This window comes from Cervus elaphus, chromosome 27 (assembly GCF_910594005.1).
Source record: "Cervus elaphus chromosome 27, mCerEla1.1, whole genome shotgun sequence".
Lineage (NCBI taxonomy): Eukaryota > Metazoa > Chordata > Mammalia > Artiodactyla > Cervidae > Cervus > Cervus elaphus.
In genome coordinates this window covers 45948471-45971825 of record NC_057841.1, presented here as the reverse complement: position 1 = coordinate 45971825, position 23355 = coordinate 45948471, and the positions used below count along the sequence as shown (strand labels likewise).

At 38.4% G+C, this 23355-nt stretch overlaps 1 protein-coding gene across 2 annotated transcripts in view; it reads left to right on the top strand.

The window, feature by feature from the left end:
• Positions 1 to 23355, top strand: part of SPIRE1 (spire type actin nucleation factor 1) — a 159531-nt gene that overhangs the window by 7412 nt on the left and 128764 nt on the right. For both annotated transcript variants that reach the window (XM_043889485.1, XM_043889486.1), the window contains exon 2: positions 9127 to 9161. In XM_043889485.1, the coding sequence (XP_043745420.1) occupies positions 9127 to 9161 (35 nt within the window). The remainder of the gene's footprint in view (positions 1 to 9126; positions 9162 to 23355) is intronic.

The following is a 23355-nucleotide window of genomic DNA, read 5'->3' as shown; positions in this document are numbered from 1 at the left end:
GGTGACTGGTAGCACAACTACCAGATGTGAGGTAGTTCCCTGTTTTGTGAACATGTGTCTTCATTATAGCTCTGAAGTGCATCATGCAGATAAAATGTACTCATCATGATATCTTAAACCAAACAAAAGAGATGAAAACTTAAGTATAATTGGGCAAATGGTTTTTGGTGTTGTCTATGTACTTTACGCCATTACATGGGATCTTGATTACTTTAGAGACTAGAAAAATACTGATATATATAAATAGTAGTGCAAGTTTATTAGGAGAGGTAGGAGAAGGAAATGGCAACCCATTCCAGTGTTCTTGCCTGGAGAATCCCAGGGATGGGGAAGCCTGGTGGGCTGCCGTCTATGGGGTCACACAGAGACAGGACTGAAGTGACTTACCAGCAGCAGTAATGTTTTCCCTACTTCTGACTTCCATGTAGTTACTTTTTTTTTTTTTTTTTTAATGTAGTTACTTTTGAGTGGCAGTATAATAAGGTCAGGACTAGACAAGATTTTTTTTTTCTTGCATGGCTTTTGAGTGTATTCAACTTATCTGGTCCAGACTTTGCTATTCTCAGGGCAATATCTAACTGGGATTCTATTGATTTTAAATAGACGTACTGTTTTGCTGCTTGCGCTATCCTCATCATACAAAGAAAATACATCAAGAAAATGTTATACCAGATTTTTATGCAATTTGAGCAGGTTTCACCTAGGTGCTCAAGAGTTCAAAAGCCGTTTTTGGTTTTAGTGATGATAGGCTGATAATCAGAATCTCTTAAAGACTCTTTGGTATGTGTTGTGTCTATTTGAAAATAATTAAATAATCAACTTCTCTTCTGTGTAAAAATCTAATTTGACATTTCTTCCTCAAAACTTTTCTTTTTTTTTTGGAAGTTCAGTATACATACAGAAAAGTGCACAAATCATTAATGACACAGTCTTGTAAATACTAACCTGATTAAGAACAAAAGAATGTTACAAGTAGCCGTCCACATATAATCAGTGTCTTAGTTTATCACCATACCTTGGACATGCTTGCTTGTGAACTCTATTTGTGTGGAATCTTACATTTTGTGGTGTGTGTGTGTGTGTGTGTGGCTGGCTGGCTGCTTTTGTTTAACATCTTGTTAGATAAATTATTTGTTGTTGCATGTTGCTTTTCATTGTTTTTGTTGCTATACAGTACTCAGTTATATGAAAATACCAAAGTTGATTTACCCGTTCTGTTACTGATGGATGTATGAATTGTTTGGAGTTTTTGGCTATTTCAAACAGCATTGCTATGAACTCTTCTGAATATCTGTATCTGCTTCTGTTAAGTGTGTATCTAGTAGACTTGCTGGGTTGTTGCATGTATCTCTTAAGTTTTAGTAGATGGGCCCAAGCAGTTTTACAAAGTGCTGGTTTCTGTTTACCTGTCTTACTAGCAGTGTATCTGTTGCTCTGCATCCACCCTAATACTTGGAAATGTGGTTAACCAATGAGAAGTTTAGCTATTTGGGTTGTACATATCTTTTATTTTTTTTATTTATTTTTTTGTACATATCTTTTAAATCTTCTAATGGTTTTAAGTTTCATATATCTGATGGCTAGTCAGGTTGAGTGCTTTTTTTATGTTTGTCATAAGGATCTCTTTTATGAAGTTCCTGTTCAGGTCTTTTGACTGTTTTTCTACTATTATTTTTTTAATATTTGGTCTCACCCACCTCTCTGCATGTGAAACTTAGTTCCCCAACCAGAAGTGGAACCTGTGCTCACTGCTCCTTTGGAAGGCAGAGTCTTAACCACTGGACTGCCAGGAAAGTCCCAGTTTTTTTTTCATATATATATAAAAGTTAAGGTTGTAACTAACTTACTGGAATTAATTACATTCACAGTGTTTTACAACCATCACCACCATGTATTTCCAAAATTTTTCATCACCCAAACTGAAACTGTAATCATTAAACAATAATTGCCCATTCTTCCCTTTTTTAGCCTCTGGTAACTGCTAATCTACTTCTGTTACGTTTTTTGTCTCTTCTTATTTTCACATATTCTCATTTTTATGTACTCTGGATTCAAGCCATTTGCCAGCTATGTGTATTGCAGATACGTTATCCAGTTCTGTGACTTTCCGTTTCACCTTGTTAGTATTGTGTTTTGATGAATAGAAGTTTTTCACTGTTTCTGACATCACTCTCCTAGAAGTTTTGGTATATCATCACATTTTTATTAAGTTCAAGTATTTTTCTGATTTTCATTGTAATTTCTACTTTGATCCATGGATTATTCTGTTAATTTTTATCTTGAGACTGTATTTTTAGGTGCATAAAATTTAGAGTTATGATAACTTCTTGGTCAATTGATCTGTTTGTGTGTTCATAGTTAACGTGTGTACAGTTACATTGGCTTTCTTTGACTAAAATTTACTATGTTCCTTTTCCATAATTTCACTATCAGTTTTTAATGTTCTCACATTTAAGATATGTCTTTTACAAGGTGGATATAGGTTGGATTAGTTTTTTTTATCTAATGTAATCATATGTAATTTAGGTTGGATTGTGTATTTTATTTACATTTAATATAAATACTGATTTTTAAAATCAGTAATTTTATTTATTTGGCCTCACCATTCAGCCTGCGGGATTGTAGTTCTCTGAAGTAAAAGCAATCCATAGATTCAGTGCAATCTCTATCAAGCTACCAACAGTATTTTTCACAGAACTAGAACAAATAATTTCACAATTTGTATGGAAATACAAAAAACCTCGAATAGCCAAAGCAATCTTGAGAAAGAAGAATGGAACTGGAGGAATCAACCTGCTTGACTTCAGGCTATACTACAAAGCAGCAGTCATCAAGACAGTATGGTACTGGCACAAAGACAGAAACATAGATCAGTGGAACAAAATAGAAAGCCCAGAGATAAATCCACACACCTATGGACACCTCATCTTTGACAAAGGAGGCTAGAATATACAATGGAGAAAAGATAATCTCTTTAACAAGTGGTTCTGGGAAAACTGGTCAACCACTTGTAAAAGAATGAAACTTTCTAACACCATACACAAAAATAAACTCAAAATGGATTAAAGATCTAAATGTAAGACCAGAATCTATAAAACTCCTAGAGGAAAACATAGGCAAAACACTCTCTGATGTAAATCATAGCAGGATCCTCTATGACCCATCTCCCAGAGTAATGGAAATAAAAGCAAAAATAAACAAATGGGACCTAATTAAACTTAAAACCTTTTGCACAACAAAGGAAACTATAAGCAAGGTGAAAAGACAGCCTTCAGAATGGTAGAAAATAATAGCAAATGAAGCAACTGACAAAGAATTACTCTCAAAAATATACAAGCAACTCCTGCAGCTCAGTTCCAGAAAAACAAGCAACCAAATAAAAAAATGGGCCAAAGAACTAAACAGACATTTCTTCAAAGAAGACATACAGATGGCTAACAAACACATGAAAAGCTGCTCAACATCACTCATTATCAGAGAAATGCAAATCAAAACCATGATGAGTTACCATCTCATGCTGGTCAGAATGGCTGCTATCAAAAAGTCTACAAACAATAAATGCTGGAGAGGGTGTGGAGAAAAAGGAACCCTCTTACACGGTTGGTGGGAATGCAAACTGGTCCAGCCACTATGGAGAACAGTGTGGAGATTCCTTAAAAAACTGGAAATAGAACTTCCATATGACCCAGCAATCCCACTGCTGGGCATACACACTGAGGAAACCAGAATTGAAAGAGACACGTGTACCCCAATGTTCATCATAGCACTGTTTATAATAGCCAGGACATGGAAGCAACCTAGATGCCCATCAGCAGACGCATGGATAAGGAAGCTGTGGTACATATACACAATGGAATATTCCTCAGCTATTAAAAAGAATGCATTTGAATCACTTCAAATGAGGTGGATGAAACTGGAGCCTATTATACAGAGTGAAGTAAGTCAGGAAGAAAAACACCAATACAGTATACTAATGCATATATATGGAATATGGAATATATACTAATATATATATTAGAAAGATGGTACTGATGACCCTATATGCGAGACAACAACAGAGACACAGATGTAAAGAACAGACTTTTGGACTCTGGGAGAAGGCAAGGGTGGGATGATTTGAAAGAATAGCAATGAAACATGTATATTATCATATATGAAATAGATCGCCAGTCCAGGTTTGATGCATGAGACTTGGTGCTCAGGGCTGGTGCACTGGGATGACCCTGAAGGATGGGATGGGGAGGGAGGGTCAGGATGGGGAACACATGTATACCCATGGCTGATTCATGTCAATGTATGGCAAAAGCCACCACGATATTGTAAAGTAATTAGCCTCCAGTTAAATTAAAAAAATAAAGTGAGTGAAAGTCACTCAGTCGTGTCAGACTCTTTGTGACACTATGGACTATAGTCCATGAAATTCTCCAGGCCAGAATACTGGAGTGGGTAGCCTTTCCCTTCTCCAGGGGATCTTCCAAACCCAGGAGTCAAACCCCAGGTCTCCCACATTGTGGGCAAATTCTTTACCATCTGAGCCACAAGTGAAGCCCAAGAATACTGAAATGGGTAGCCTGTCCCTTTGCCAGCGGATCTTCCCAACCCTGAAATTGAACCTGGGACTCCTGCATTGCAGGTGGATTCTTTACCAATTGAGCTATCAAGGAAACCCTATAGTTCTCTGACTAGGTATCAAACCCAGGCCCTTTAAAGTGGCATTAGTGTAAATATAATAAGGATTTGACTAGTGTCAAGTATATGGAAAGGCTGTATCCCTAATAATAATAAGATTTAGCAGTCCATATTTAGCTTCTGAAAACTGACTCATAGATCTTTTTATACTACTTTTGCTAGAGCACTTTTTAAAGAAATTGAGTCAGTTTTTTCCCCTTGTATTTCTTATTTTCTCCGCTGACTAATCTAACTGGAAGCCAAATTCCTATCTAGTATACTTGCTTAGTAGTTTATATTTCTGAGAGATATATATGGAAATATATGATGAGTAGTGGTAGAATGCCAGCGACAGTCCCCATAGGTTGTCTGGTCCTGGCTTTGCCATATCTTCCTGGATTTTAGTGAAATAGCATGTTAGAAGAATCCTCATTAATGTCTTTATGTATTCGTTTCACCAGTACTTGGGTGTCTTCTAAGTGTACTGGACTAAATGTTGAAAATACAGAGGGAGAGGAAGTGCACTCATACCTTCAAGAAGGTCACAGGAGCATAAATTAACACTTACAGTCCAATGATTCCAAATAATAGAGACATACAGAAAGGTGTGTGAGTACAGGGAGAGAGGGACTGATTCTGCTGGTGTGACATCAGGCAGGTTCACAGGGGAGCTCTGTTGATTGGGTCTGGAAGGATGAGCAGTGGGATCACAGGAGAAGAGCATGCTCAGCAGAAGCAGCAACGTGGAAGAACTGTCAGAGAGCAATAGTACACGAATTGTGGTATGGCATGTGTGTGACACCCACGTCCCCATACCAAAAGCAGGCACTGCAGAATCATTCATCACATTTTTGCTGCTAAATTTATAAGTATCTTCAGTTCTCAGCAGGGTGCTTCAGGCAGTCACTGCCAGTTGTTTGGAGTTGGCACACGAGACTGAACCTGTCTGTCCTCTCTGCAGTGGGCGTCCACTGTGCCTGGAGCGTCGGATGTGTGTGGGAGGGGTGGACGAGATCAGCTGGAAAGGTATGTGGGAGGGCTCAGGTGATGAAGGCCTTTTTGTGCCTCACGACTGAGTTTGTATTTGTAGTCTGTATAGGTGGTGGATAGCCATAGAAGCATTTTAAGCAGGAAAATGATGTAAGCAGACTCTTCTGTTTGGGAAGATAAGCTTTGTAGAAGATGGATTGAACTGAGTAAGCTGAGGGCAGAGACACTATGGGGCATTTCATACTATCATTAGGTCTTAGTAGCCTCTAAGTTACCAAACCAGTTAGGAGTATTATGGCTGTTCAGACCAGAGGTAATGGAGGTCTGAATGAGGGAGTAGGAATAGGGAGAAAGAGTCTGAGGGTGATTTAAGAAATATAATGGCACGTGGCTGTTTAGTTTGTTGACATTACAGTGGGAAGAAGGGAGGAGTCCTGGGAGGCTCTCAGGCTTCCTGCCTGGGTGCTTACGGGGTGGGGAGGGTGGGATGCACAGGAAGGGGTGGGAAGATGTTGACTTAACCCTTGCTGGAAACTAAGTTGGCCCAGAAAAAATATTTTTCTTATGGAGTCGTGTTGATTCCTGTCAAGTTCCTTTGCTCTTCCGAAAGGTTGCAAATCAACTGTTTAATGTCACATGGTATCGTGGTAAGAACATAAAGAGTTGCCTGTAGAAGATGTGGTTGGATTCTTGGAAAGACACTATCACTTAGTTCTAACCTCAGGCAATCCATATTACCCCTCTGACTCTCTTTCTCTGTAAAGGGGAAATAATATATGTCCAGCCCTTCTTACAGAATTGTTACGAGAATCAAATGAGGAAATTTATGTAAGGGTATTTTGTCAACACATATATTGCACATATATTTTAACTGAGTCATTTCTTTCCTTTATAAAAAGATGAATGTTTCAAGATACTCTGATTCCAGATTGATAAAGAACTACTAAAACAGTCTTAAGTAAATATATATTTGGAGTCCATAAAGTGATTCCTGAGTTTGAAAAAAATCTGGTGTTGTTTTTCATATTGTCATTAGATCTTAGTTGCCTTAGGTCTTGCACTGGAGTTTTAGTATAGATTATAAGGGTCTGAAAAGAGTTTAGCAGAGTATCAGAGAAAGTTAATTAGTGTTTGACCACCATGTATACTAGCTTTAAATTGAAAAATCATATAATATTCTTAATTTAGCTTTTTTTCACTTTATCACTTTCAAACTTGATAGTCACTTATTCATACTTTAATTTAGCCTCTTTAAATCCTTGGGAGAGTATTGGGGAGCTTATTTACATTAATAGTAAAAAAAAGAACGTAAATACAACTTTTTGCCCTGAACTGTTGGAACCAATTTCATATGAGAACTGTAAGACAAGTCATAGTTTCGATGAAACAATTGGTTCATCCTGTTGTCTGATGTGTACAAAATTAAGTTTTATTGATGGGAAATGATGAAAATCTGTTTAAAAATTGTCTAATGATAGTTGCTCCCTAACTCTGACCTCCTTTCACAATTAAGAATTGTTTTGATTCTATTTGCATTTGAAGAACTTAGTATGTTACTCATAAAATACTCATAAAAGTGTATTAAAATTTAAATAGTGAGATGTTTGCCTAGGTAGTTTTCATAGTGTAAATCGGATATACTCAGTCCCGATAGAGGATAGGTAATGCACTGGGGCAGATGATCTAGATGGCAGTTAAGGGTGCTGTATCTAAAGGAGATGCCTCTTGCCTGGGAGGGTCTTGGCCGTGAGCAGAGGCCACCGTGGGGAGGAGACTTTTAGGAGAATATGTTGATAGGAAGCACGAGAACATTTGGGATTGATGCTTGCCAGTTGACTTTGTTTTATGATTTGCTGTCAATTTTGATTCCCTTCCAAGTTCTCGTTGTTCTTGAAGAAAGTGGTATAGTGCTGTGAGGTCTCATGAAATTTAGACAGTTAATGTCTGGATTAATGTCATAAGGGGAATTTTGTAACCCAGATCCACACTGTACATAAAAAGAACCACAACTCTGGTCATCTCATCCCAGCACAGGAGTGTGAGAAGTGTGGCTTCCACAGGGCCCTTCGCTTCTGTGCCAGTGGAAACCTCGTTGAGTGGGCCCGGGCTGCTGCCTGCAGTCCCCCTCAGAGCTCTTCCGATGGCAGCATGCTGAACAGCCGTTAGAATCTGCACAGAAGGGAAACCTCTGTGCTACGCGGACTTTGAGTGTTGCCAAATGACGTGAAGTAGACAAAGATAATTTTTGACTTTTGTTGAAAATATGCTGAAACTGAAGTAATTATTTTCAGTGGAAAATACTTGTCGTTTAATGATACTTGTTCTATGAGATAATATAAAATTTAGTTAATTAAGGTTGCTAAATAGAAAAAAATAACACTCTTGATAGTTAGCAAAGCGTATTATTAGACCTTTGATTTCAGAACAGGTTGTTATATTTGGTTCCTCTGGTGCCACAGAATAGGTTGGGAGGTGATGGAGGGGGGACAGACATCAGAGTGTTAGCTCTGTGAGGCTGTCAGCTGGCCTTACTCACTGGTGAGCCCACAGAGCCAGCAGTATCGTTGTAGACTCTAAGGTATATAAATCAGACTGATGAACATTCCCTGTAGGGTAGGTGTAGGGGTCCTGGGCTGGAGAGGAGGAGGAGTGAGTGAGGAGGGGAGGGAAAGAGGTCGAGATAAATGTGTATTTGAACTTAGGATGATGAGATTTAAGATGTGTAGATTGGGAACATTAAGTTTTTTACTATCCAGTGTAAATGTATGCTATTTACTCTTTTTGTTAAAACATTTTCATAAATGGTTCTCCTTTAAAATAACTTTGTTTTAACCACCCAAGTTAACAGAAAAATATAACTATACATGTTCTCTGGTATTTTGATGTCTCAGTGATGAGAAAAATTAATGCTTGTATGGCCAAATATTATTCAGTCTGGTTATTCTTTGGTTGATCTTCTATTGGGAGAATTGCTAAATTAATTATAGTGTTGTGTCTATGTATTATAGAAAAACTACTGTCATATGTTAAATAAGAATTTAAAACATTTCTGCCTTAATTGAAATGATCACTGTACCTTTAAACTGGAAATATATTTAGGGAAGAGACCAAGAGTCTTTTCAAGACTTTTCTTACAAGTGTTTTAAATGGTAGCTTTTAAATGCCTTTAAAGAAAGCAAGAAAAAATATTTTTGTTTTGCTTTCTTTATATATGTGTAATATGTTTTCTATTTTATTATAATTGTGTTCTTTGCATCTTTTTCTTGATGATTTTCTTATGAAACTTTTAAAAACTTAAATCTCTAAGCAGGAACTTCTAGAATATTTGGTCATACTAGAACCTTTTTGTGGCACAGATTTTCATAGACATAATGAAGCTGTAGTCAGAATAGCTCAGGTATTTTTTGGTCAGTGATTAAAAAAAAACCCAAATCCTCTGAAAAGTAACTTTTTGTATTTTTATTACAGGTAAAGTGGAGTATTCACATTGTACAGAAACTGAGGTAAGAGAAATGTTAAAATATTTCTTAGTAATAACCCAGCTTTACAGTTCTGTTCCGACTAACTTGAGCACTGAAATACCTCTCTGTGGGTTTTTGGTCTTCTGATAAGGATGTGTTGAGAACAGGTATATATTTATTGTATTTAGGAAGAGTAAAATGTAAAGAAAAATCAGTTAATCATGTCCATATATTTAAAATATCAAGGTATGTTATAAAGATAAACTGTATCATAGTTTAAAATTTTTCCTGTGTTGTTTGTGAAATGGAGTTAAGATTCAGAGCCCTTAACAAGAAATAGGTTAAGTTTTTGAAATAATCTCATCTAGTTTGTCATATAAATCATTTAAATATGTCGGACTCCTGTGGAATCGCTTTGAGGTGGGAAAAAATAGGGACTTAGGAAGTCATTCAGTAACATTACTGATGAATTAAATGCTTTGTCTTTGTATACAAGTATGTTTACTATTTTTTAAATAATTTAAAATTCAGTTTGTGAAATTTAAGGGATTTCCGTGTGGCTCCCTGTGTCCCTTGCAGAAGTTTCAGTGGTAAAGCTGAAGTATGAGGGCAGCATCAATGAATTATGTATATATGGAGGTTTTTTCTGTCTGGAGCTGTTGCGTCATTACACGTGGAGTTTTAGGCCTTTTGTTAATACCTAATTAAGAATTTAAGATGTTATTTTTCTAATTTTATAATGCATCTACAAGTTGACATCAGTTTTATTAAATTTTGATTGTTATTTTAAGTAAGATGCAAGCTTCCCAAGGGATTATATTGTATAACAAGCAAAAATAATTTATTCTTTTTTGCATCAGAAGTTATTCAACTTGTTTTATATTTACTGACAGCTTTTTAAAAAAAATTATTTTATTTTATTTTTGGCTGTGCTAAGCCTTCACTGCTGTGTGCTAGGGCTTTCTCTAGATGTGGCAAGCAGGGGCTACTCTCTGGTTGTAGTCTCGGGCATTTCATTGTGGTGACTTGTATGGTTGTGGAGCACGGGCTTTTGGGCTCAGTAGCTGTGGTGCTTGGGCTTAGTTGCCCTGCAGCATGTGGAATCTTCCTGGACGAGGAATCTAACCTGTGTCCTCTGCATTGGCAGGCGGATTCTTAACCACTGGACCACCAGGGAAGCCTTATTGTGACAATTTTTGATGTATTTATTGTTCAATGTGATATAAAGAAGTGGGATATGATTTGAGTCAAAAAATAAAAGTTCTGCCTGTGGTTTCTGGTTTGCATCTTTCTAGCTATGTAATTTTGAGCAACTAATTCTTTTTCTCTCATAATTCTGCCTTTCTTATTTATTAAATGTTAAAGATAATTTCTACTAATTTCATGGGTTGTGAAATTTCAAAGAGATTATATGGATGAAAATGTTTTATAAACTCTGAAGACACTTTTATTGATATCAAATTGATAAAAATATAATCAGCATTGATCTGCATTTAGGTGATGAAATGTGAGGACTTTACATCCAAGGCATAGTCATAAGTCTCATTATGTTTTGTTGCCATAAAATTAACATGGTTGTAACATTTTGTTTAGCACTTGTTTGTGTAGGAATGTCACTCTGTCATCTCCTACGTGATAGCTCAATCCTTTGATGCATAACTTATCATCAAAAGACTTGAAATCTAAACAGAACTGTTTTTCAGAACTTTTTTTTTTTGGTCTAACTATTTGAAGAGGGAAAATAATGAGAAAATGAGAAGTTTGGTCTGATAGTTCACAAAGTGAGTTTGGAGTATCTTTTACAGTAACAGTGGTTTTTACCTCTAGGGAAGATATTGGGGTTGTGGATGGTGATTTATCTTTATTACTTAGATTTTTTTGAGGTTTGGTAATTAAAGTAATAAAAAGGAGGGACAGTAGGAGGAGTGGGAACTTAAAAAAAACTTACTGGAGTGAAGGAGGAGATAGTTTAAGTAGGAAGTTTTGTTTTTTAGGTTGGGGGAAATTGTCCATTTGGTGCTGGTAATGGTAGTCTTCCCTGGTGGCTCAGATGGTAAAGAGTCTACCTGCAATGTGGGAGACCCGAGTTTGATCCCCTGGGTGGGGAAGATCCCCTGGAAAAAAGAATGGCAACCCACTCCAGTATTCTTGCCTGGAAAATCCCATGAACCGAGGAGCCTGGCGGACCCCAATCCATGGGGTTGCAAAGAGTTGGACACGACTGAGCAACTAACACACACAGTGATAATAAGGGCTTCCCTTGTGCCTCAGTGGTAAAGATCCCCTGAAGGAGGAAATGGCAACCCATTCCAGTATTCTTGCTGGGATAATCCCGTGGACAGAGGAGCCTGGTGGGTTGCAGTCCATGGTGGCAAAGAGTCAGACCTGACTGAGCATGCATGCGTGCATGCAGTGGTAGTAAGGGGGAAGAGAGAGTGAGAAAGAAGATGGGGGAGAGAGAAGGGGAAAGAGAGAGGGGGCGGGAAGAGAGGTGGAGAGGGAGGGATCCAAGGGAGAATGGGTGCCTGCCAGCACCAGAAGTGGTTGCAGCTAGAGGTGGCCGGGCTAGAGCGGTAGTTCTCCAAGGACAGTGTGAAGCCTCTGGGGGGTTCTGAAACCCTTTCGTGGTCAAACTATCTTCTGTATTACTGAGACATTATTTGTCCTTTTACTCTTATTCTGTCACGAGTGTATGACAGTGCTTTCAGAGGCTTCATGGCTACATGATCCTGACTGTCCTATCAGAGTGGCTGCAGAAGAGCAGATGTAGCTGGATTTTTTATTAAGCATAGCCTTCAGGAGTTTTGCAAAAATATGAAACAGTACCACCCCTTTCACTATTTTACTGACTTTTTTTTTTTTTGCCACCCTGAGTGGCATGTGGGATCTTAGTTCCCCTACCAGGGACCAAATCTGAGTCTCCTGCATTGAAAGCTCAGAGTCTTAACCACTGAACCACCTGGAAAGTCTATTTTTTTGGAAAATTTTGAGCATTTCTTTCTAAAAAAATGTTACATGTATTAACATTTAATAGCATTATTTTTCTTTAATTATTTTACTTAAAAATTTTTCTTAGAGTATAGTTTTACAATGTTGTGTTAATTTCTGCTCTATAACAATATTATTTTTGAACAATTTAAACAATTCAACAAAAAACTTTCAGTTTTAATCTCTGATACAGTAAATGTTTGATTATAGCTCATACACACAAAAGCTCCTTGGACTCCCTGGTAATTTTTGAAAGTAAAAGGGCCACAAAACTAACCAGTTAGAGTTGGGCTGGGTCTGGAGAGCAGAGGGACTTCTTCCTGAGAAATGGAGTTTAGGGTCGGGAGAGGTCAAACCAGAGCCCTGAGCTGGGTTGGTGGAAAGCGAGGAAAGCCTTGGCGTATGAATGAAGCCAAAATTTTTTACTTTAATAAGCAATTTAACTTTTTCTTACACTGTTGTTTTTCTATTTTTTTGAAGATAAAATTTATATACAGTAGAATTTAAACTTTTTAGTTAAAATTCTTCAAGTTTTGACAAATACCATCACCACAGTCAAGTCTCATCACCCACTAGGATCCCCCCATCCCCAACTCCCCACTAACCACTAATCTGTGTTCTGTCCCTTTGGTTTTGAGGAGGACCTGTAATGTACATAGTGTGTTACCTGCCTTGGCCTCCTCTCTGGGAGTGGTCATTTATAAACTGTCACATGACTGACCTATACTTGGGATTTGCTTGTCAAGGGAAGTGGTTCCAATCCACAGGTAGGGAAACTTTGACTCCTAGTGTACAAGTTTTTCCTTCTGCTGTTACTTAAATAGTCTTGTGGGTGATACTCTTACATTTGAATAAAAGGCTAGACACTTAAAAATACTAAAACATAAAAGATTGAAATTTCCAAGTATCTTAATTGAGACTTTTCCCTTGTTTTTAGCTTTCTAAATTTCATTCCATTCTGTCTTCTATTAACTACAGTTAATTATGCAGCACTCAGAGGCCCTTTCCCTTTAGCAGGCAAAAAGGTTGAATGAGTAACCAGAACAACCTTGTTCTGTTCTCTTTGATGGATTTGCTGTATTTTATGTGAAATTGGTTAAAGCATTATATGAAGTTAGATAACTTTTGTCGATCCTTTAATCTTGATAGAGCTAGTTTGTAAAAATCATAGCATAGCAGAAAGTGTAAGCTTTACTGAGGGGAACTATGGAAAAGATTTATGCTCCTGTCTTAGAAATAAAGTTCATATTTATGAAGTTCAAATAAAGTACCATATATAAGTGCTTACTGTCTTTCATTCCCACATCTTTAAAAAACACTTTAGCTTTTCCTCTGTGCTGAGTACTGTTAGATACCTTAATTTAATCCTCACAACCAGTCTATGAAGTGGGTTCTACTACTAACGAAAGCTGAGGTGTGGCGAGGTTGAGGGCCTTGCCCAGGGCTGTAGAGCCAGTGTGTTGCACAACCACCTCTCTTAGCTCTTTCAGGTTTGTCTGAATCCAACCCTTGGTTGTCTGCGTCTGCAGAACGCTGACAGTTTTGTGCCCATGAAATTGTCCTTGTCCTTTATATGTTTCTCACCTGTGACTCTTTTGGTCCTGGCATTATGCAGTGAGGGAATACATTCCTATTGTATGGAAACCAGGCAAAGAAGGAACAGACTCTGTCCATGAGCCCCCAGCCCCACTGTTAGGTGAACACAGTCTCTACTGGAGCAATTTGTGAATTAGCCTGATTCTGAATTACTCAGAATGACTCAAGAATTTTGCTGTGTATTTCTATCTCCTGGGAAATCGCACCTGGAATTAGTCTGCTCTGTGGGGAAACCCAGAGCTTTTGGAAATGAACCAAGGACACATCAGAGGTAGTATTTAGACTTACTCCATTCTTGTTATATACAGATTTTGACAGAAACTGGACTATGTGAAGATTTTTCATGTTCCTTGAGCAGCCTAAAATAAACTGCCAAAGGTAATATGTGGGTGCTGACTGCTTTAACAGAGTACAATACAAAATAAAACAAAAGAAAAAAACCCATTTTTGTTTAAAAAAATTTTTTTTTGCCTATGAGACTTGTGGGATCTTAGTTCTCTGACCAGGGGTTGAACCCAGGTCCTCAAGCAGTGCAAGCGCAGAGTCCTAACCACTGGACTGCCAGGGAATTTCCCCATTTTGTCTTTAGCTGAGTTAGCCCCTGTACTTTGATTTTACTTCTGGCTCAGGTAGACTCACAGTGATAATTTCTCACAGTGATAATTTGATGAGTAGTCCTTCTTTTAATTGACATTTGATAGCCCTGAATTAATTTCAAAAGTAACTGAAAAATTCGCATGAAGTATGTAATATTTTTACAGAAACTTGTGTAAACTGTAGCTGCATAGTGAGCCTGTTTTATATGGTTGTGAAATTAGTATTTGATACCAAACTAAGTAGATCTAAGAATATCTAGCAGAACTACAAAGGTATTACTATCAACCTACCCTTTCATTGGAAAGCTTTGTGTGATCTAAAACCTTGATTTAAGCATTTATAAATAGGATTGTGTGGCAAGAAAGTTAAAATGATATGTGCTCTTCAAAAGGGTTGGGAGGGTAAATGTTATTTAACTGTTGGTGACAACAGCGTTTTCTCCTCAGTCAGCAAGCTGAAAGGAACAAAAAGTACACACATTCTGCTTCCTGTCTTTTTGGATTAAAGACCTCAAACATGCCTGATTTTATATGGCTATTTGATTGACATTAACTTATATAGCCTGGAAATTGGCTTGTGTGTCCTTAGGGTAAATTGTGTCTCCCCATGAGTTGTTACTTCTGAGTGTCAGTACTAACAGAGGTTGGTAGTGAGATATTGATGATGTGATAAATAGTTAAATCTCCAGTTATTTTGTGTATCTTCAGATGCAGACTGGAGGCATTATGGCAGCTCCTCTGATTCTCTCCCCTGTCCCCTCTGTCCTTTCTCTCTCTGCTCTTCTCCGTCTGTCTCAGATAATATTTATTACCAAAATGGCCTTTCTGTGGTACCGTCATAGATGTCTTAAATACCAGCAACATTGTTTGACCATAGGACACAAAATTTGTAACAAGTAGTGTTCCTTTGTACAGTTTTTACTGTATTTGAAGACCAGTGACAGTTGTACTCTGTCTTGCAAAGGATTTCAGAATAACCAAATTATCTGAGATTAAACATTTTATTCCTGAAAGAACAGAAAATTTATCTTCCAAGTAATTTAAACAGTTCTAAGTACTTGGATAATAGAGTAGAAAGTTTTCATAATAATTTACCACCAAGGGCCAGATCAATCTGCTTTAATGAATAGCTTGAATTTTAAATGTTTTTAAGATGAAACAATTTTTTTTTTATTTTGATAGGATCAAAGTGGGAATGGGCTCAACTTTTATTTCCTTTTCAAAGTACCTTTATTCATTTGTAGAAATTGCTTGTTGTATTTTATATCACAGAAAGATACAGAGAAGAATGTAAAAATAACTTCATACTCTACTATCTAGTTATAATGACTGTTTAGAATATTCTTCTAGACATCTCTTCCTATATGTACATGGTAGAGGTGACTTACCATTGAGCATCCTTTATGTGCTGCTCTTAGGAGTATGTGCATCTTTGTGTAAATGACGGACTTGGCTTTAAGAAGTCAGCCAGGCTGATGGAAAGGGTTTAGACACGAAGTGGAACTTTCCAGGCAAAAGGACATCATAGTGAAGTGTCAGAGAGCAAGCTGTTTTTGAGACTGACAGAACAGCAGGATGCCAGCATGGTGTGTGTGAGGGGAAGGTGTAGGAATTGGATGGGGACAAGTGATGCCAGTTCTCTTTTTTAATGTTAGAGCAATGATTTTTTTTTTTTTAATTTGACTCTTCTGGCTCTTAGTTGCCAAGTCTGGGATCTTCATTGCAACATGTGGAATCTTTATTTGCAGAATTTGGGCTCTTAGTTTCGGCATGTGGGATTTACTTCCCTGACCAGGGATCAAACCCTGGTCCTCTGCATTGGGAGCATGGAGTCTTAACCACTGGACCACCAGGGAAGTCTGGTGCCAGATCTTATATGCTGTATTAAAGATTGGATGTAGGTCCAGTTTCTCCTCAAGGGAAGAAACATTTCTTTCTGAAGTTTTCTTCTGTTTCACAGGGTCATTATTATTTTGATGCATATCTTCATTTGCTGTTTACATGTAGATTGGCAGGGAAATGTGAATGCATATATTACATTTCATCAGTTAGTACATCATTTAATTGAACTATTTTTGTAATCATATCAGTAGAGTTGCATGAGTAGGTTTGGGAACAGACCCAACTGATGTGTGGTAAATGTTCAGCTCCCCTACCAGGTGACCTGAATGCACTGGTGACTCATGGTTAGTAGTTGTCATGGAGATCAGTCAGTCTGGTTGCTAGAGGACTGGGGACCATGAGATGGGTCAGTCAGCTAGATAAAGGCTGATTAAGAGAGCTTCTGCTGTTTCGAGTAGTGTCTTTTAACATCTTCCTTCAATTTGGGAGAGGTTTTACTATATTTGGCAGATATTTAAAGATACTTAAAAGAAAAATTTGGTATCAGTAAATATAGGTATTAGTGTTGTGATAATTACCTAATATATTTTGATAATTAGTGTTTGTTAATTTTTTGTTAGAAGTTTCAGTTCAGTTCAGTCACTCAGTCGTGTCCGACTCTTTGTGACCCCATGAATCGCAGCACGCCAGGCCTCCCTGTCTATCACCAACTCCCGGAGTTTACTCAAACTCATGTCCATCGAGTCGGTGATGCCATCCAGCCATCTCATCCTCTGTCGTCCCCTTCTCCTCCTGCCCCCAACCCCTCCCAGCATCAGGGTCTTTTCCAGTGAGTCAACTCTTCGCATGAGGTGGCCAAAGTACTGGAGTTTCAGCTTCAGCATCAGTCCTTCCAATGAACACCCAGGACTGATCTCCTTTAGGATGGACTGGTTGGATCTCCTTGCAGTCCAAGGGACTCTCAAGAGTCTTCTCCAACACCATAGTTCAAAAGCATCAATTTTTTGGCGCTCAGCTTTCTTCACAGTCCAACTCTCACATCCATACATGATCACTGGAAAAACCATAGCCTTGACTAGACGGACCTTTGTTGGCAAAGTAATGTCTCTGCTTTTTAGTATGCTATCTAGGTTGGTCATAACTTTCCTTCCAAGGAGTATGTTTACTGAAATGTAATTCACAAACTTTACAAGTCAACAGACCATTTTAAAGTGTGTGACTCATTGGATTTTGGTATTTTCACAGAATTATGCAGCCATCACCACAGTCACTTTTAGAACATTTTTGTCACCTCTGAAGGAAATCGGGTACCATTAGCTATCATCCCCATCTTTCACCCTTTCAGCCCCCAACAATTCAGTTCAGTTGTGTTCGACTCTTTGTGACTCCATGGACTGCAGCACACCAGGCCTCCCTGTCCATCACCAACTCCCAGAGTTTACTCAAACTCATGTCCATTGAATCGGTGATGCCATCCAACCATCTCACCCTCTGTCGTCCCCTTCTCCTCCCACCTTCAATCTTTCCCAGCATCAGGGTCTTTTCAGATGAGTCAGTTCTTTGCATCAGATGGCCAAAGTACTGGAGTTTCAGGTTCAACATCAGTCCTTCCAGTGAATATTCAGGACTGATTTCCTTTAGGATGGACTGGTTGGATCTCTTTGCAGTCCAAGGGACTCTCAAGAGTCTACTCCAATGCCACAGTTCAAAAGCATCAATGCTTTGCCGCTCAGCTTTCTTTATAGTTCATCTCTCACATCTGTACAAGACTACTGGAAAAACCATACCCTTGACTAGACAGACCTTTGTTGGCAAAGTAATGTCTCTGCTCTTTAATATGCTGTCTAGGTTGGTCATAACTTTTCTTTCAAGGAGTAAGCGTCTTTTAATTTTGTGCCTGCAGTCACCATCTGCAGTGATTTTGGAGCCCCCAGAAATAAAGTCTCTCACTGTTTCCACTGTTTCCCCATCTATTTGCCATGAAGTGATGGGACCAGATGCCATGATCTTAGTTTTCTGAATATTAAGCTTTAAGCTAACTTTTTCACTCTCCTCTTTCACTTTCATCAAGAGGCTCTTTAGTTCTCTGCCATAAGGGTGGTGTCATCTGCATATCTGAGGTTATTGATATTTCTCCTGGCAATCTTGATTCCAGTGTGTGCTTCATCCAACCCGACATTTCTCATGATGTACTCTGCATATAAGTTAAATAAGCAGGGTGACAGTATACAACCTTGACATACTCCTTTGCCAGTTTGGAAACAGTCTGTTGTTCATGTCCAGTTCTAACTTGCTTCCTGACCTGCATACAGATTTGTCAGGTGGTCTGGTATTCCCATCTCTTTACGAATTTTCCACAGTTTGTGGTGATCCACCCAGTCAAAGGCTTTGGCATAGTCAATAAAGCAGAAATAGATGTTTTTCTGGAACTCTCTTGCTTTTTTGATAATCCAGCGGCAATTTGATTTCTGGTTCCTCTGCCTTTTCTAAATCCAGCTTGAACATCTGAAAGTTCTCGGTTCATGTACTTTTTGAAGCCTTGCTTGGAGAATTTTGAGCATTACTTTGCTAGCATGTGAGATGAGTGCCATTGTGCGGTAGTTTGAACATTCTTTGACATTGCCTTTCTTTGGGATTGGAATGAAAACTGACCTTTTCCAGTCCTGCTTCCGGCCACTGCTGAGTTTTCCAAATTTGCTGGCGTATTGAGTGCAGCACTTGCACAGCATCATCTTTTAGGACTTGAAATAGCTCTTCTGGAATTCTGTCACCTCCACTAGCTTTGTTTGTATTGATGCTTCCTAAGGCCCACGTGACTTCATATTCCAGGATGTCCAGCTCCAGGTGAGTGATCATACCATCGTGATTATCTGGATCGTGAAGATCTTTTTTGTATAGCTCTTCTGTGTATTCTTGCCACCTCTTCTTAATATCTTCTGCCTCTGTTAGGTCCATACTGTTTCTGTCCTTTATTGTGCCCATCTTTGCGTGAAATGTTCCCCTTGGTAACTCTTAATTTTCTTGAAGAGATCTCTAGTCTTTCCCATTTGTTGTTTTCTTCTTTTTCTTTGGGTTGATCACTGAGGAAGGCTTTCTTATTTCTCCTTGCTCTTCTTTGGAACTCTGCATTCAAATGGGTATATATTTCCTTTTCTCCTTTGCTTTTTGCTTCTCTTCTTTTCACAGCTATTTGTAAGGCCTCCTCAGACAGCCATTTTGCTTTTTTGCATTTCTTTTTCTTGGGGATGGTCTTGATCCCTGTCTCTCCAATACAGTGTCACGAACCTCCATCCATAGTTCAACAGGCACTCTATCAGACCTAATCACTTGAATCTATTTCTCACGTCCACTGTATAATTGTAAGGGATATGATTTAGGTCATACTTGAATGGTCTAGTGAGTTTCCCTCCTTTCTTCAATTTAAGTCTGAATTTGGCAATTATTTTCTTTATCTGTAGATTTGCGTATTCTGGACCTTCCATGCAAGTGAATCATATAATATGTGGTCTTTTGTTACTGATTGTGATTATCATTTCACATAATGTTTTCAGGCTTCATCCGTGTTGTGGCATGTATCAGTACTTCATTCCTTTTTATTTCTGCACATTCAAATGAATGGATATACCTTATATTTTTTAAATTTAATCATTAGTTGATGGATGTTTGCATTATTTCCATTGTTTGAATAATGCTCCTACAAACATTTCTGTATAAGATTTTGTGTGGACATAAGTTTTCATTTCTCTTGGGTATATATGCAAGAGCAGAATTGTTGGGTCAACTGGTAACTCTGTTTTAACTTTTGAAAAACTGCCAAACCATTTACAAGAGTAGCTCCAGTATTTGACAGTCCTACCAGTAGTCCTTGCTTAACGCCTGTTGTCATCTTACTTTTTTATTCTGGCCATCTTGGTGGGTATGAAATGGCATCTCGTGGTATGAATTTGCATTTTCCTGATGACTGATCAAGTTGAGCATGTTTTCATGTGCTTATTAGATGTTTGTATATCTTTGTAGAAATGTCCATTTGGATCCTTCGTCCATTTTTAATTGGGTTATTTGTCTTTTTACTATTGAGTTGTAACAGTTCTTTATGTATCCTAGATATAAGTCCCTTGTCAGATACATGATTTGCAGATATTTTACCCCATTCTGTGGGTTTTCTTTAAATTTTTTGATGGTATCTTTTCAGACACAAAAGTGTTTAATTTTGATGAAGTCCTGTGCTGTGCTTCGTCACTCAGTCATGTCCTACTCTTTGCGACCCTATGGACTGTAGCTCTCCAGGCTCCTCTGTCCATGGGGATAGTCCAGGCAAGAATACTGGAGTGGGTTGCCATGCCCTCCTCCAGGGGATCTTCCCAACCCAGGGATTAAACCCAGTCTACTGCATTACAGGCGGATCCTTTACCATCTGAGCCACCTTCTGTTTTTTCTTTCTTGTTTTGGTGGCATATCAAAACCCATTGTTAGGGACTTCTCTGGTGGTCCAGTGGTGAAGACTGTACTTTCACTTTTGGGGGTGTGGGTTGGATCCTTGGTTGGGGAACTAAGAGCATGCCACACGGTGCAGCCAAAAAATAAATAAAAATTAATTTTTGGATATGGTATGAAGTAAGGGTCCAACGTCGTTCTTTTGCATGTGGGTATCTATTTGTTCCAGCAGTGTATCTTTTTTTAAATAAAACTTTTTATTTTATATTGGAATATAGCCATTTAGCAGTGTTGTGATAGTTTCTGGTGGACAGTGAAGGGACTCAGGCACACATATAAACATGTATCCACTCTCCTCCAAACTCCCCTCCCATCCAGGCTGCCACATGACATTGAGCAGAGTTCCCTGTGCTATACAGTAGGTCCTTGTTGGTTATCCATTTTAAATATAGCAGTGTATACATGCCCATCCCAAACTCCTTAACTGTCCCTTGCCCACATCCTTCTCCCCCAGCCCCCACAAGTAAGTACATTCTCTTAAGTTCCAGTGCTGTATCTTGAAGAGACTATTTTTCTTCATCCCTTGTCAAAAATCAGTTGATCTGATCCTATTATAAATGGAATTGTTTTCTTAATTTCATTTTTGGATTGTTCACTGCAAGTATTTAGAAGTACAGTTGATTTTTGTGTGATGGTCATGTACCCTGCAATCTTTCAGAACTCATTTATTAGTTTTATAGTATCTCAGTAGATCCCCTAAGAATTCCTATGTACAGGATCATGCCATCTATGAAAAGAGATAGCTTTACCTTCTTTATTTACAGTTTAGATGTCTTTGATTTCATTTTCTTGCTGTTTCTTTTTAAAAATTGTCTTTATGGAACTCACAGTCCAAGGGTAGAGTGAATCCCCAAACTCTTTGGATAATTTCCTCCAGGTCTGTTCTGTGAGAGAATATTTAGATATTTGAATACTGAATCAGGGACTTTGTAGATGATCTTTATATAATTTATATTTGAAATAGAAATACATTTTTTTATGTGTTGGGACAAACTAGTTTGGTCTTGTTCTGTTGCTGTCATGTCCAACTCTTTTGGACTTCATGGACTGCAGCATGCCAGGCTTCCCTGTCCTTCATTATCTCCCAGAGCTTGCTTAAACTCATGTCCATTGAGTCGATAATGCCATCCAACCATCTTGTCCTCTGTCATCCCCTTCTCCTCCTGCCTTCAGTTTTTCCTAGCATCAGGATCTTTTCTCATTAGTTTGGTCTAGTATAATTGAAATTTGAGCTGTTGTTTTGTTTCCCCTTAGGATCATTTTCTATTTACAGTATCAAATTTATTGCAAGAGTATTTTCTAGAATATAAGATTGGTGCCTGACTTTGCTGAAGTCCCATGGTTTTATTCATAGAAGTTTTATATGACATAACTGCTTATTTTCTTGGGAAACAAAGTTCATGAGATAGTTTTATTTATGTGAAGATTGTGGCCTTCACATCTGTGGATAACTAATAAGCACCTTGCCTTGTGGTTTGGATTATTATCTGGGGGAAGCTTTCATGAGTAAATAGAAATGGATTTTAGGAAAATGAAGAGTTGTGAAAGGGAGGAGGAATTACGGGTAAACACGTCAGAACTTTCCTTAATTCAGCCATCGCTGGTTGAGCTCTTGCTGTGTATGGACTCTGTGCTGGGCATCAGGACACAGTGCTGTCCATGAGAAATCTTGTTGCAAGAGAATTACCTTTATAAAATGAGTAAAAAAAATTGTTGCTTTATTAGGAATCTTAACAAAAGGCTGCACAGTAAAGACGTTAGGTAGCTGAATAGGAGAACAGAGCCTGAACTTGTTCAATCAACCACTGTCTTTCCTAGTTTTACTTTTTCCTTCACACAGGTTTTGAATTCAGACACTTGGTCAGTCCTGAGGCTCTCCTTTGCTCGGTACTTATGCAGCGTAGCAGATAAGCACAGTGTAGCAGTGGAAGGTATTTTAAGAAGTGTCTCTGAAAGGATCTTACAGTGAATACAGTTTATAGGTTATAACAGCATTTAATAAAATTATCAAAATTTCTTTTTTAAAATTCTTTAACTCCTCATCCCTGTAGCTACTCTGGAACCTTCCACTTAACATTTCTCTCAAATGAAACCACCCCACTGCACCCACCCCTTCTTCCCTGAAGGCACACTTGTCCTTCACCTTCTCTTTCCTCTGCATTTGTTCTTTCATTTCAACTCCTATCTAGATTCCCTATCCCAAAGGAGTGTCCAAAATCAGAGTGCTGACATCTTGTTTCCTTTTCCCTTTCCTTTCCTTCTTCCTTCATGTTGGTCCTGGGTCTTTCTTTTTGTTGTCTCGATTCTGCTCCTCAAAAAAGTTAGAAACTGTGTTACCTAACAAGGCCTCCTGTGCCTACAGTGCAGAAAGCTAAACTCTTGATAGTGGGTGTTCACAGCAAAGGATTTATTTGCCGGCGCCAAGCAAGGAGAGCAGGCAGCTCATACTTTAGAGACCCACACTCCCTGATGGCTTTCAGGGTTTTTAAAGATGGTGTGAGGGGAGAGGGTTGAAGGCTGCACGAGCAGCTGGTGGACCTTCTTCTGATGGGTTGTTGTGAGGTAATGGGATGATGTTCCAACCAGTCTGGGTTTTGCATGCTGCAGTCAGCGTGTGGTTACCATCCTCCACCTGGGTGGGGGTCTTAGTTTCTACAGAACTTCTTACAGGTATGCATCAGGGTCTAACAACCTGTATTCCTTCAGGAGGAGCTCGGACA